This window comes from Pyrus communis, chromosome 6 (genome assembly GCF_041283825.1).
Source record: "Pyrus communis isolate YQ-2024b chromosome 6, ASM4128382v1, whole genome shotgun sequence".
Lineage (NCBI taxonomy): Eukaryota > Viridiplantae > Streptophyta > Magnoliopsida > Rosales > Rosaceae > Pyrus > Pyrus communis.
Window position 1 is genome coordinate 298797 of NC_142570.1, and position 16130 is coordinate 314926.

General features: G+C 36.6%; 1 protein-coding gene across 9 annotated transcripts; it reads right to left on the bottom strand.

Annotated features, from left to right (window-relative positions):
- Positions 1 to 1509: 1509 nt before the first annotated feature.
- Positions 1510 to 11034, bottom strand: LOC137709723 (protein argonaute 1). Of its 9 annotated transcripts, none has more exons than XM_068448703.2 (23): positions 10553 to 11034; positions 9557 to 9634; positions 7950 to 8787; positions 7642 to 7850; positions 7402 to 7551; positions 7170 to 7303; positions 6934 to 7043; positions 6410 to 6516; positions 5663 to 5801; positions 5464 to 5580; positions 5174 to 5281; positions 5021 to 5092; positions 4110 to 4232; positions 3868 to 4027; positions 3489 to 3751; positions 3250 to 3392; positions 3010 to 3072; positions 2870 to 2933; positions 2576 to 2711; positions 2408 to 2481; positions 2229 to 2323; positions 2115 to 2146; positions 1510 to 2013 (listed from the first exon to the last, which is right to left on the bottom strand). In XM_068448703.2, the coding sequence occupies exons 3-23, from the start codon at positions 8763 to 8765 to the stop codon at positions 1787 to 1789; spliced, it is 3342 nt and encodes a 1113-aa protein (XP_068304804.1). In that variant the 5' UTR covers positions 8766 to 8787; positions 9557 to 9634; positions 10553 to 11034; the 3' UTR covers positions 1510 to 1786. The 9 variants fall into 9 exon arrangements, with proteins under 9 accessions (XP_068304804.1, XP_068304806.1, XP_068304807.1 ...); XM_068448705.2 differs by having other exon boundaries at positions 9572 to 9634; positions 10553 to 10974; XM_068448706.2 differs by having other exon boundaries at positions 7950 to 8790; positions 9572 to 9634; positions 10553 to 10974.
- Between the last annotated feature and the right edge of the window lie 5096 nt (positions 11035 to 16130).

The window sequence follows — 16130 nt, forward strand, 5'->3', positions numbered from 1 at the left end:
TTACACTCAATCAAAATTAAATTCATTGTAAAAAGCTAGATAAAGATAATATTTGATGGTGTATTTAATTGCATTTATGATAAAAATAGAAAGTGCAACGATTGCTATTTAGAATTTCTAAAACAATCGTACACGACACGTTGCTGCGCGAAAACAACGCACTCAGATTCGATCTTATCGGGTCATATTGAAAATGAATGGATCCGTTACTTTGATGGGTTGTGCCGTGTCAAAATTCTATACTCATTTTGACACGTTGACAAAGGTCTAATTAATCATTTCCAGGTCTATCCAAACATGCTAAGGGGTTAGGCCATTCTTTACCATTCTTGTTTGAGTTGGAACATCAACTTTCTTTTGAAATTAGAGCAAGTTACACTAAGTATGAGGCAAAACAACCGCATATGTCTCACATTACCCGTTAACTTGTCCACGTGATTGACTTGACCACACACGAGTGGGCATATGAGAGGGTGAAGAAATGTCTCATGTGAGAAAGTTAGAAAACATTGCAAAGGAGAATATTTTTAAGGAGTTAGTCACTTAACTTATTGCCAATTAATTTTAGTGTAAAACTTTAATGATGGGCTTAAAGCTAAATGCACAGCTTGATTTGAGTGTGATTCTCTTCCTCTTCCTGTTCCTCTCCCCTTTTTCTTTTCTTTTTTTTCTTTCTTTCTCTCTCTTCTTTTCATTTCATTTCTTTCCTTTCTTTCTAGTTGATTTTCGAGACCCGCACCATCTATTCATTCATTTCATGTAATTTCTTTTATTTTCCTGAGGCTGCTTATTAAATGACCAAAGTACCACTGCTATACAATCCAATTCAATCCAATCCAGTCCCAAGGTCAATATCCAATCCTTTTCGGTTTTCATGTTCAACTAAGTTTGTTTGCGCAATTTGTTTTGTTTTTGTTGCTACTTTTCATCAAAAAGCTCAAGTAAGCTCTACTCCATTTCTGTTTGGGTGGATTGGATTGGATTGATTTAAAAGCCGACTTTTTGAAGGGGGTCCATTCATCCTAGTCTAGTCTAGTGTTTGTTCATGGAATTGGAAAAAGTTACTTAAATCTTAGGGACAAAGTTTAGGCATATATTTTTTAGGCATATAATTGGTGATGAAAACTACTCAACATTTTTTTGGCATGACAAGTGGCAGCCCCAGATGATGGCCTGGTTACTTGGATTGCGATTTGATCTTGTATACAAGTTATTTTGGGTCATTTGATGGCTTATTTTCTTTGCTCTTGTTGCATGGGATCCTAAGGCTAAGGTAAAGCTTTTGCTCCTCATCTCAATCCTTCTTATTGTATTGGGTTTAGTCCCTTCTTCCTTTTTCTACTTGTTTATTTCTCATTCTGGCTTAGCCGAGCTCCCCCCTCCCTCTAATGTAACATACATTGTTCTACTAAAAAAAAAAATACACACACACACTTGTTTATTCATAAACAAATAAAATACAACTGCAGGAATAAAATACGACTGCAGGTAAAGTAATGCATTTGTAAATACTACAAAACGCTTTAGTCTTCTTAGCATTACTCATTCCACATTATTATTATTATTGGGGGGAAAAGTTTTCCCAATATCTGCATTGGGGGTAGTGCAGTGGCACCAGGTTCAACAACACATACATTGTTTATTGCCAAACCCCAAACCAAAACCATATGTTTTGGGAAGCATCTCTCGTGTATCAAAATACCAGATCACTATCTTACTGTTTAACTTAATGACTACATCGTCAAATGTCAATTATTACCAGGGACCAGGACAGATTATTCCTCCCCTAACAGTAGAACATAACCCTCTTCACATTCTCCTTCAGAGCAGGTAAGGGCCTCACTGCAGCATTTGCACTTGCTGCTCGCGTGCCCCGTCCACCTGATCCTCCACCACCCCCAAATCCACGTCCAGCATTAGCACCACTTGTCACTGACCCCCCTTCCGACGTTTGTGGTTCCATATAGAAACGGGCTCGAAATGCAGCAAGATGGGCATAGTACGCAGGAGGCACTGCCAAATTGGAAAACTCGTCAATTTTACTATTTACTAGTAATTCAACGAAATGAGCATGTTCTAAAAATCTGAGAGAGAGAGAGAGAGAGTGCGCTCACCCACGGAAACAGAACGGGTGCACCTCGCATATCTGCATCAGTTGAACTCAATCACTAAAACAAACACAAACAAAATGACAAACATGAAACTAATATATTCACCACCAAACTTACGTGTAGCAAAGGTTATTTGTAAGGGTCTGCAATCCATCAGCTGAAAATTTGTTTTCATCCCACAGCACATGGTAATGAGCTGGACGGCTAGTGCCCTGTATAACATGATGACTACCAATTTAACAACACTCCCAAAACTTTTCAGAGTATACATTAACATACAATAAACGAATCACTACCTGAATTCCAGCATGGCTGCATAAGTAGAAATCAAATTCAGTTGGATGACAAATCTTTGAGTCTACGACAGTACCTGTAAAATCAATGTCAAAGCGTTTTATACCACATTTCACATATGAGTTCTTAAAATCATGGAAAAGAAGTTCCAAGTCTAGCAAAATTAGTACCAGGTAATATATTCCCACTTTTGTCAACTGTTTTCAGGTCATTATGGTGGTTGGCAAACAATCTGGTATGATGGCGCTTCTGAACCACAACAAAAGTCACTGGAGGCTGATAGTCTGGCTCCAAAGAGGCGCATGCCTGAATTATGGAGGAAAAAAAAAAAACGGATAGTATATATTAAGATGAGAAAGGGATGAACTAAGGTTTATCAATTTCCTGACAAAGATGCGAAACAGAAAGGAAGTTATAGTTTATGACTAAAGTTGAGAAACTGAATTTAAAAAAAGTAGATTTACCTTACGAATGGCATCAAGTTCATACAGCAAAACTTGATAGAACTGCCCTTCACTGACACCATCCCTGCATAACCATAGATACACCATCAGATAAGAGAAAAAACGAAGTAAAGGAAGTGGCAGCAGAATATAAGACATGCCTGTAAAATATGATGCGTTGAGGTTTCTGCCCAGTTGATCTACGGAAAGATATGAGCAATTCCCTGTATTCAAAAGAATAAATATCTGAATCCTATAATCCGAAGCATAAGTTGATTTATATGCATTAAGAAAAAGGAAAGTAATCATGTCCAACAACTAATACTAGAAGAACCTAAATGAATATGAGAGAGAGAGAGAGAGAGAGAGAGAGAGAGAGAGAGAGAGAGAGAGAGTCATACTTGATCATGCCACCAGACATTGTCCCTCTTGTTGGATCCTGCCATGTTTTGAATAAATCTTGGATGAGTTCCTGTCGGTGGGTTTGAGCGGAAACCAAACCAGCATATTTTGTAATTTCAGGCCAGTCTTGAGACGCCACAACCTGAATAATAATTTTGAAATAGTCAAACCCCACTCTGGGGCGAAGAGAATAAATTCACATGCAAGCTAAAGCACAAATGTATGTTCAGTAACGCACAGCTGCAATTGAAGGACTTGAATCCTCTCCAGGATGAGGATGGGTGACATCAGCACCAAAAATGATAGTAGGTCGGTCACTGACTAAAGGAATTCGCCTTGACAGAGCATCAACTAGCACTGTATTCCTCCCCCCAACCTTCACATTAATCTTCAAAGTTACATTTGCCAAATACTGTTGCTTATTTGTCTTAAAGACGTGTTTTGTTAAACAACACTGGGAAACAATGCCAAGATCTGTCTCACATATTCGTTTCAAATCACCTGGATGGCAAATAATGACAAATGTCAAGTCCAAGATCCATTCCTAAAATAAAAAAATGGCAAAACTTTGAAAGAGCAATATGGTTAATTAAGTTAATTTAGTTCAAGTTCCAAACCATAAAGAGAGCCATTATTATCAGGCAAGATAGCAATAAGCAGCTCAATCTCCTGGCCCTGAAGTTTGGTCATTGCTTCTTGGTAGCGAGTTTTCAGAGCCCGCTCCACCTGATCTGGACGAGCGGTAATAGGTGGAAGTACTGGTTCAGGATTGAAATCCTAAGGGAAATCCAACATTGCATGAGGTATCACAGATTTAGAAGAGAATGAATAAAATATAAGGGCATCAGAAGCTTCATACCATGCCAGAAACGTTACACATTTGAGCAAGGTCTTGGCAGAACCGACGGGCAGCAGCATCTTGCACACTCCACGAAAAATTTATGCACATCCAATTGTTGACTCTGCCGCCGTTAACCATTTTCTGAAACAATACAATAGTAAATCAAAGAAAGTGTAAAGACAATTACACCCTCGACTTCAACAAGAGACACAATCATCATCATTCAATATGGGAAACACAGCCACAATAACCTCCGACAAGTTACAACCACCAGTGGTAATGCCTTTTACTAGAAAAACCACTAGAACTTAACAGAAACATTATATGCCTTTCTATTGCCAACATAAGAGAGGCAGAATATCATGTGCAAGGCCAACTAAATCAGCAACTGATCAAGTTAGCAAACTAGTCCAAAGGAATCAAAACTAAGAACAAATGCCATTGCAGAGATGCGATATATAGGCGATAGGTCCAGTGCACAATACCATTATTGTTCCACAAGCAATCTGAAAGGAACCAAAACTAGAACAAATGCCATTTCTAAGTATGACCTCATAGACATAGAACATCTGTGGCTGCCATGCACTTTCCCTTCCCTCCACCCAAACCCCCAAAAAGGTAAAAAGAAAAACCTGGGATTTTTTTTTGAGATGCTTCTCCTTCACAACACAAACACACTCTTTCTCTTACTTTAAACAATTAATTTCTAGGCTAGTGCTATGACAGTACAACATTAAAAAGAATTCCTAACATCCCCACCACAGTGAAACAATGTATTAATGTAGCCCAAAGTATATAAAAGGTTTCATGGCAGAAGCAAATTAATTGGCATGCACATAAATATAGACACATGTACACATCCACCTTCATATGCTCATCAATTACAAGCTATTCTGAAAAAGGAAACCATAGATTTATGCTAAAGATACCTTATTCATCATGTTCCACTGTCCAACTCGAGGCAGGCAATCCTTTTCTCTGCCTGTATCATGATATTTAAGCTGCGAAACAAGATTCAGCTTAATTTCATCCATTTAGTGAAGGAACAAAGGGTGGTACCAAAAGCTTGAAAAAACATATACCCTGGGCGCAGGAAGGATGCGAGCTTCAACCAAAGTGAGATTCTCGCTGATTTTAATCCCAAACTCCTGAGCATAAGGATCTTCGTGGTAAGCATTTTGACGAACTGTCTGAAGAGTGAAAATTTCAACCAATAGATACCGAGTGAGTAGAACTTTACAAGTCAGACCCAAGGAATGTCAACATCAGAAGACAAACACATTAAATTTCACTAAATGAAAAGATTGGTACACCATACATGAGACATAACAGTTGTGACGTAAGCCAATAAAAGAAATCCACAATATCTAACCTGCATAATGTCGTGTTCCCTTTCATAAGGACGCTGACAGGTCACTTTAAGCAAAGCGGTAATCTGTCTCTCATTCAGCCTCCGGGAGTACCTCTGACCCTCAACAATTTTACAAACCTGAACACAATGATTGCTTATTAACAAGCTTGTCCAGTTAAAAATAAATAAAATAAAATACAAAGAAAGTTGCACTTCTTACCTCCATGGGCAAATAATTTGACCTTTGTTGATTTCCCACTTGTAGGCAAGGCAGCTGGGTATGCTTAATGATGAAGCCATAGGTTTCATGAAAGTACTCAACAACTGATTTCATAGTATTTTGCTGATCGAGTGGGAAGCTAAACAATCAAGAAACAGCGTCAGAAAACCAAGTGTATGCAGCGGCAGCCTCAAGTAAAAACTAAGGCTCTACCTGATGAAGATTTATAATATATTTTTCTAATTTAAGGGACAAATGAGAGAGAGGGAGATGTGCGAGGAAAAAGGTAAAGAGAGACATGAGAAATGTAAAACTAAAACCTATTTCACATGGTTTTTAGTGCTTATTGTATAACATTATATGTTTTTTCTCTCCTCTCTCCCTCATCTCTATCATCTCTGCTCACACCTTCATGATACTTTTTCTTCACTTCATTAAAAGAATAACAAAAAGGTTCAGGATCCAAAGTTTCCTCTCAATTCTGTGTATTTTCTCTCCTCTTTCACTTTCCTCTGATTATTTTCTTCTTTATCCTTCCCCTTTGACAGGTAAGGCTGATAAAGGGGACTATACTAAAAGCACTTCCATAGTGTAGGATGAACATTTAGGAAATTAGACATTCAGGATGGGGGCAAATGAATCAGCCCAAAAGTATGGGGGGTTTATGATTATCATCAATACTTGTGATAGTAAGCAATTTCTAATCCACACAAGTAACCAATGACGACATAAGATGTGAATACTCACGTCAGTTCTCTTGTTGCCTGTGATGTCAAACCAGATATGCGATATTTTCTGCGCATATTTCCACGGTGTGTAACTTCAACCTTTATTCCTCGCAGAGCCTTCTTTATCTGTTGTTACACAAAAAACAGTGATTCTGATATCCATTATAAATTAAAATGAAAGTCAATTCTACCAACTATCAGACATCATATCCAGAAAGTTACATTACACAAACAAGATTGGTTTGTCGCAATAAACATCTAGCCTTGATGAAAAGTTGATAAAATATTCCAATATTCCATCCAAAAATTTAATAGAAATGAAGTAGATTTTGACACAAAATGAAGGAAAAATAACAGGCAGAATCTGCAGTGGGATTCTGCACCTACAGGAAAATAAATGGACTTCCACCGTTTGAACAGTCCAGAATAAAACACAAACCAACACAAGCAGGATCCTGCAGTGGAAGCTCTCTAGGGAGATTGACAAAACGAAAACTAAACCTACCTTCACAATTTATCAAAAGACGATGAACAAAATCTTACCTTCACACGATCAGCATCAGACAATGGTCTTGATGAAATGTCTCGGTTGAGTAACTCATTGACAAACTCAATGACCGGAAGTGGCTCAATGAAAGCAGTAGATGACATGTCTGGAACATTGATATTTTGTCAATGTTAATGGAAAAGTCGAATTGATAAAAGGAAGTGAACTGGAGAAAAAACAATCAAGATAGTTGCTGTAAAACTTTGATTTAAAAATCTTCAAAAATCAGTACCAATATTCAGAGATAGCCCCATCTGTGTTGGACGAATACTTTGATAGAATCCGCGCCAACTCTCCAAACCCTCACCAAGTGACTGCCTTCTACCCAGGTCAGGGGAATAAAACGAACGAGCAACAGGATAGTAACTACAATCAATCAAGTCCAACAGATTTAGCTCTAGAGCAAAATTAATGTGTGAATATTGATGTGTACTGAACACATATAGAAGATAGATATCGTATACCTGGCAGTAGGCAGTTCACGCAGAACAATGTCAAGAACCTGCAGGGCTTCCTGAGGAGCCTCAGATTGCCTCCCCATTAGAAAGAGTTCTAGATGGTGCAGGTCAGCACGTGCAGCAAATTTGATAACCACCTTAAATTCTCTCTCCCTCCTGCAAGAAGAACCAAATGATGATCATATGGGTAAGAAAACTGTTGACAGAAACTATGTACAACCAAATTTTGAGCACTAAGTATCCCACCTTTGCCCGCCTGATCCATCATCATCATCCATAAGGGCAATCCTGAAGTCCTTCGATGAGAAAGGGAGAGGGCCAGCAGTATACAAACTTTTGCGCCCATCATAGGCAGGTAGCCGATTTCCAAGATGGGATTCTCTGTATAAATCCACCAACCGCTTCATCACAGCCCGATTCAACCTCCGCGATGCAATATCAGGTGTAATTGTAACCTAACAACAAATAATATGCATTGAAAGCAATTATCAAACACAGATTTTTAGAACAATATGAGAAGGACAAAGACATATATGGACAGTAAAATAACTCACATCATACTGGTGCAAATCTTTGTCGGGCAATTCAGCGAAGAAGTGGTTTGCCTTGACTATACATTTTATGCCAGTGGTGCCTTTGCCAGGGCGAAGAGGGAACCTCACTGACTTACTTGAGGCTGGAATGGGTTGAATTGTATTGCCAGGAGAAGGAGCAGGAACACCTTCTTGCTGGATGGTCATCTGGTGCAAAGGCTCCACCAATACTGAAGGCTGAGGCTCATAGGATGAGGAGGGTGCAGGGCCTGTGGCTTGAGGGGTGACCCCAGCAACATACGGAGCAGAGGTCGCTTGGTGCAGGTCGGGAACCGATGGTCTAGCTGAGCCACCACCAAAAGAAGGTCCTCCTCCCCAACGGCCACGACCACTTCCACCGCTACCAGTTCCTCCACGACCTCCTCCTCCCTGACCACCCCGGGATCTACCTCGGAATTCAGGGGCCTGTGAGGGCGAGGGAGAGGGCCCACCATAACCATATTGCTGCTGTGGTGGCATCCCACGGCCACGGCCGCCACCACCACCACCATAGCCTCTCTGTCCCCCCTGTGGTCCTTGTTGGGCCCAGGCTCTTCCACCTTGGTAACCTCCAGGCCCTCCTCCCCCACCTTGGTAACCGCCTGGTCCTCCTCCTCCTCCACCTTGATAACCACCTGGTCCTCCTCCTCTTCCTCCTTCATAGTATTGTTGTGGTGCTGGTGCAGGTGCAGGTGCGGGTGAACTCCTCTGGGAAGATTGATCACTCCCCCCACCACCTTCCTGAGGCTGAGAGCTTTCACCTCCACCAGGATTTTGATTTCTCTTCTTCCTCACCATGGTGAAATTCAACTAGTGATGTCTGCTGAGTGAGAGTGCATACGGATCAAACCATAATTCAGCTCAAACTTCACTCACTCACTAATTAATCAGCTCAAAAAGCAATTAAGACTAAAATAGCAACCAAATCAAGGCAATGCAGGATTAGCACATTCAAAAACACTTGCCAATAAAATTTATGGCCAAATCCAGCAGACCCATATCATTGAACTAGCAAATTACTAGCACTGCATGCCTGCTCGATGCCACGGGTTTTTAAATTGTTTTAAACGTGTGGAATGATCAAAATCTATTTACATCCTTGTGTTCAATAAGGAACAAAAGATAGGTACTTGTAGAATATATTACATGGCAAAAGTTTGGAATTAAGATGTTCATATAGATATAATACACATAAAAATAGGAAAATATCTTGTTTTTCCATGTCCCAACTTTTCACTTGTTCCTCAGTATTTCACTCTTCTTTCTTCTTCGTTGCCAAAAATCTTTTGAGTTTAATTATTACTATTTAAACATGTTAACGCATCCACAAGCTGACTAATTCTAATTAGCCTCATCATTCAATTGCTAAATACTTATACGAAGAAGAATTAGCCAATTCTAATTAGCAACTGCTAATCAAACTGCAAAAGCAACATATGAGTTTTCCTGACTTCAAACATGAATTATGAGAACAAAACCATTACAGTATCATAAATCATAACTCAAAGCTAAATCAGAAAAGTATGACACACACAGTTGACGTTCTTTATATGTTGCAGTGAGTATAAATAAATAAATAAATTCATTACATAAAGGTATTTCACCGTTTCCTTATCAACTGATGGCTATCTTCTTCTTTGGGTCCAACATCCTCAAAAAATTTGAATCTAACACATGAAATGATCAGAAATCATACAAAGTTGCAGTGAAAAAATTAACACAATCCTCGGAAAATGAAATTATTACAATAGTAGGGAAGAATAAAAAGGAAAAACTACGGAAAAATTTGATAAGAATGCACATATATATTCAGCGGTTTAGGTTGAGCTTAGTGTTGAGTTGAATCTAATATTAAGACTAATCCTCATAAGCTATTCCTTCTTCTACTTAATAAAAATGTCCCTAATGAACTGCAATTCAGATAGAACATCATTAATCCCCTTTTGGTCTCTTGAGGATTCAACTGAACACTAATACAATCACACAAAACCCTAAATCATTATAAAAATTTCTTTCAGCCCTTTTTATCATTTTCCCAAAAGATCAACCCTTCAATATCAGAATCTACAATTACCACTTTTTTGCCCAGAAAAACAAACAAAAAAATCTAGCCAGAGAAGTGAGCGTTTACACCGAATAAAACTGAGATAAATGGAAAGCAAACACATTTCAACTATTTCAGCTATTTCAAATCTTTCTACAACAATATAGCTTTTCCCTACCAACAAATCTCTTCCCCTTCCACAAATTTTCACTTTGGACAGTATTTGAGTAGAAAGGTTGATGGAAACTGAAGAGAGAGAGAGAGTTCGGATATAAGCACTCAAAAAATCCAAACTCCAATTACCAGATTCATCAAATGCACACAAAATAAAACACCACTACCAAACCCAGAAATTTAATCGAAAAATTCTACAAAACCTATAAAAAAAAAATTACTGAATCTCAGATAAAATTAAATCAAAGAACCCATAAATTTAATGAATAATTCTCCAAAACCAGAAATTTAAACTAATAATTTACTAAAACTCAATTATTTTAAATCACAAATTTGAATCCTTACATGCAATAAGTCTATAAGGTACCTGAATACAAGTCGGAAAAATCACAGAAGTTTTAGGGATTAAATCACAATAATCCGTAGGTTATAGAGAGAAAATCTCCCAACAGCGATTTAAAAGGCCAGTTAGTGTGCAACTTTTTCCAGGTGAAGTTTTAGGGAGGCTTAGAAATCAAATCGACACAAACTTGATGTGGAAAATATCACTATAGTGGTAGAATAAGGTGCAAGAAATCTGGGCCGCATCCTCATGTTTGTAGCAACAGAAATGGGTTTTGTGTTTGGAAGGAAAGATCTCTGAGAGTAACAGCACCCAGCTGGTCACAGAGCAGCAATTGCTTTGCTTCTGTTTCTGCCTCTGGAGTTTGGAGGGTTGTCTTCTTCTTCTTCTTCTCTCTCTCAGAGAGGAGAGAGATGGGAAGGGATAGGAACGGAATTTCCCAAATGGAATATGATGTAGTACAATACAAAATATATTATTATTGTACATTACAGTATTACTCGTACAACATAATGGATTAAATAATGGATAATGTTAATAGAGGTCAAAATTTTATATCAAATTATACGTGATCAATAAAAAATGAACATGTTAATCTTAAGTGATAATTCAATCATCAACCATCACGTTATTTGGTTTGGAAATTTGGTCTTCTTAACTTTATTTTTAAATATGTTGGTGTGGAAGCCAGACATGTGACCAAGAAGAAGCTGAAATGCCTCTGTGAGTCTTCTCGGCTCTTAGAAATGGTGGACAATTGTAGCTTGCCACCGTTTGTTCTCATTTTGAAAAGAAAAAAAAAACATTACTCTTAAATAATTAATGGTATGAGAAATGGATATAGTATTGTTTCACTTTTATTTTTCCTGAGGAGGGAGGCTGGGCACTCATGCCAGTATATTTTAAAAAAAATATATATTATAAAAACTATTATCTACATTAAGCAGCAGACATTATGTTAAATTTCATAATAAATTAACAATAATGTAATTTAAATTTGCTCAAGAATTAAATATAAAACTTCTCAAATAAAAAAAAAAATATCACTTAACTATAATACATGCCGCAGACAGTGTTAGTTTAATGGATTAAGCCAAAAAGGGCATCTTTATTTTTAAAACTTAGTGATGCCCGCAATTAACAATGCCTTGCTGTTGGTAGGTCTTTGAAAATGACAACCCGTTCCGTCAGTGAAAGGCACAAGAAAACTACCTCTTTGCCAGCGCATGGATTTACCCATACCCAATATATCACAGCAACTGTATTTTAATTTTGTGAAAATGTTAAAACATATATTATTCGATTTATTAATATTAGCATACAATGAAGTATCATACAAATATAATAAATTCACTTATACTAAATGCGTTACATTGATAATATTTTAATTCAATTATTTATTTTACATTTATACTGCTACTGTGACATACTCAAGCAGCACAATCGACAAGCAAATAATATAATAGAATAGAATACAAAACATATTATTTTCTTCTTAACCAATAATTGCAACCCAACAAAGCGTTTGTGTCTTGGTTTGGGTGGCATTCTTTGGAGTGCGTGACATTGAACAAATTTTAAATTATTTTTCATAGAAAAATAAAACTAGTTTGTTTGTTAATACATATATTTTCCAGTAAATATTTGTTTGTTAATACATAATTAGAATATTTAAAATGAATACATAATTTTAAGTCAAAAAAAGATAAATGAAAATAATCCAGTTGACTCGACTAAATAGAATTCAATTATGTTAACATCTTTTTTTTTTTTCTTGTCAAATTTAGGTGAATTAATCTCAAGAACTTAACATGTTCACTTGCAATAAACATGTTTTGGTCAATTTGCTCAAAAATTTTATTATGCACCAATGTAAGCAAGTATACATCAAATGATCAAAGCATTAAACGTGTACTCAACAACGAAAAAATTGCTGACACAAGTGCATAGTAAAAAATGAAAGCATGTACGAATAATATTGTTGGTCCATCAATTGTACCAATGCTAGAGATTTAAAAGATGTACGACCAATAAATGGATGGTAGTACTCTTCAATATATAATTCAGGCGTGTATGGTTTCTTTTCTATGAATAATGGTCCCAATACTCTGCAAATTAAAAAATTCGACTCTCTTTCTTTTAATTTTATTATTTATTATTTATTGGGTTGGCAAATATTTAGTGGTGCATAATGAATGGAAGATGAGCAAGTGTGCTTTAACAGGTGGCTCTGGCTCTTGGCTTGGGGCCTTGGGCACATGGAGAGACACATGAAATGAAGCAACCATTGGATTTATCTTTATGTATGACGATTTTTTGGTCACCCACGATCAGCAGTCCAATTTCCAATTAACACTAATGGCGTCATAGTTTTGTTCTTGTTTTCGTTTAGTAACCGTATGTGTCATGTCATGTGTTTCGAGTTTTCTTGATTAGTAATCATCGACGTATGATTTTGTCATTTAGATGTAAACTTAAATACCAACGCGATAAGCAATTATCGACATGTTGCATACCTTGTCAATCACTCATAAATTGTAATTTTCTAACATTGTTGAGTCCCTTCTCAACTAATATAGATTTTCCTTAACGTTATTATTCTAATGTAAATCCAATTAAACAAAGTAAAACAATAAATATATGAGGGTTTCGATCAAAGTGCTTGGTTTGTGATTTCATCTGAATTGAAAAATGATTTTCATACATTTTTTTTATTTTTGATTTTTAAATTGCATAAATTAAAAAAAAAAGAAAAAAAATGTAACGTGTGTAATTCATTTTATTGTAAATATTGAATAAAGTAGTGGGTTGGTGGGGTTCGTGAATTATTATTCTTTTATTATAATGATGAAAATCTTATTTCTCCATCTAAGAATAAGATTCCTCCTTCATGTAAGTGCTAGTACTGATAAAAATACAAATTATGATCACAATAGATAAATCACGAGAGAAGATTTGTAATTACTGATCTTTTAAAGTGTGAGAGACTAAATTAGTGTGGATGACATCAGCACAGTAATAAAAGGATTATATATGTACAAACTTGAGTCATTGACTCCAAAAGAAGGGAACCTAATCTTACACAATGTTGGTAGAGCAGTGAAATTTTTTTGGTAAGATTCTCTTCCCTTTGTTTTTTTATCCCCTCATATTTAAACAGTCCCGATTAAGTAGGATATGATTAATTTGCGTGGTTATGGGGATGAATATATTATTTCTGTCCCCAAACCAAACTGTTGTCATCCCTACAGTTAAGTTATTTCAACATCTTATGTAACTTTTTATAGAGAAATAAAGATAAAATAAAGAGTGAAAGGAGGAGAGGGGAGGAGGAGAATCCGAGTTCGAGATTTTTAGGCCCTTTGCAAGTTGCAAAACTTGGGTCATAAAACCACTTCACTAGCTGACTTGGTCCTGGCAGCAAGATATTGAGGACGTGTCGATGATCGATAACGTGTCGATGTACTTTTGAAATTAGACGGTGTAAGTTGGAACCCAATTCTCTTCCCTCTACGAGTCCACCGGGGAGGGTGGGTGGGTGGCATAACAATCAGAAGAACAAGCAAACATACATAGAGCAAAGGGAAGAAGATTAAAAAGTTGATATCTTCTCGTTAGGGAGGCAGCATATATATAAATCAATTTATATATTTCATTTCATCCCATGAAGCTGCTGCATCTGCAATTCTGCATGCACGTTTAGTTTGTTAGTCCTGTGATTATTATTATCATCATCGAATAAATGGGATATCAAACAAAAGAAGCACAGACATGAAACGACCAATCATTCACAAGAATAGTGTCTCTCTCTATCTCTCTCTCTCTCTCTCTCTCTCTCTCTCTCTCTCTCTCTCTCTCTCTCTCTCTCTCTCTCTATACATTATCAAAGGTAAACCTTACTTAATATTATTATTATATATTTAAGATGATGGATTTTTCTGCAAATGGGAAATGTCCCAGCAAATGGAAACCTCTCTGATTTGAAGTACAGATCAGCACGCGCACAAAGATGGAGAAGATAAAGAGACTATATAATATCTTGCTACTAACTCCTCCTACGCAGAGTCAGACATAAAACAGAGGCCAACATATCACTACTCACGTTATTCGAACCTCATTGGATAATTCGATAATTGGATTCCAGTTTCACTCTTTCTTTCTACGAATTTTACAATATATATGGCCTCTAAACAGATAATTACCACACAAATTGTTTGTTTTCCTAATATCACATCACATATGTATATATAATTATAGGGGATAGATCGTGTCACTACACTTTTTACACAATTTTTGACACACATGTTCGTGGACCTACTTAATAATATTATTTGAACGATCCGAATTGCTTATTTTTTAAGTTTTATCTCAAATATCATATCTATCAAAATTACTCAAATCTAAAGCCATATGACCATTGGAATAAGGGTTTAGTTTTTTTTGTAGAACTGTATTCGTCCCTTTTATTCACTACAAATGAATGTCTTAGTAGTTATGGATTTGTCTAATTTTTTGCAAGTATAATCTATGAATGATATTCTAAAAGATAGACAATTCGGATTGTTAACAAAGCAGGCTCCACACGTATGTGTGTTAAAAGTTGTGTAAAAAAGATAGTGTCATGGATCCACGTATTATATATACGTGCTTATATTATATTTCTCTATCGGTTTTTTTTCTTTTCTGAGTTGGGTAGATAACTAATAAAATTGGAATCGCTTATATCCTAACCAAATCTTGTATCCAGTGGATTCGGAGGGCTTTTGCACCTTCACAAAGGTGTTCCTCATATTATTTTTTTGGGAACTACCCACAACTAGGACAATTTCTTAATCTTGTGACAAAAATAAGACATTTCAAATATGCACATGCCATGCACAACAATCAGACAAAAATAGTAATTTTCCTACACCTTGAAATGACCAAATTGTCCTCCCATATAAATGGGTTATCCAGAAATTCCAGCTCTCATTCTCATTTTGTAGAGAGAAACAGAGGGGACCTAATTCTAGTTCAAAGCTCTAACCCACCCATCTTCTTCATCCAAGAGCTCTCTCTAACCCACCCATCTTCTTCATCCAAGCTCTCTCTCTCCTCTCTCTACATTTTGAATATGCACAAGAGCTCTCTCTCTAACCCACTCATCTTCTTCGATTTTTACCTTTTCATTCGTAGGTTTTGTGACCTGGGTTTGCTTAATTTTACTTTTTGATTGATGGATTTTTGGAGTTGAAGTTGACTGGTTTGGTGTTTCTTGGAGAAGACCCAAATCCTTCAATTTAAATTTTTTTTTTATCATTTCTCTTATTTATATGTGGGTTTTCATTTCTTTTGTCTTCTCCCTCCCTCAGCTCCCTCTCTCGATCCAAATTTACAAACACTAAAATAGGGTTTGACTTTTGCTGCAATTAAATGAAAAAACGTATTAAAGGTCAGTTGCATTTTGGAGAAGAGATAAATTTGAAGGAAAAGAGAGAAATCAGAGTGGAAAGAAGGAAGAGAGAAGGATATGGATGAAATTGTTTCGCATACTCGTTCGCTCTCTTGGTATTAAACTCGCTCATACACTGTATGTACATGATATGCACATGTTATGCTCACA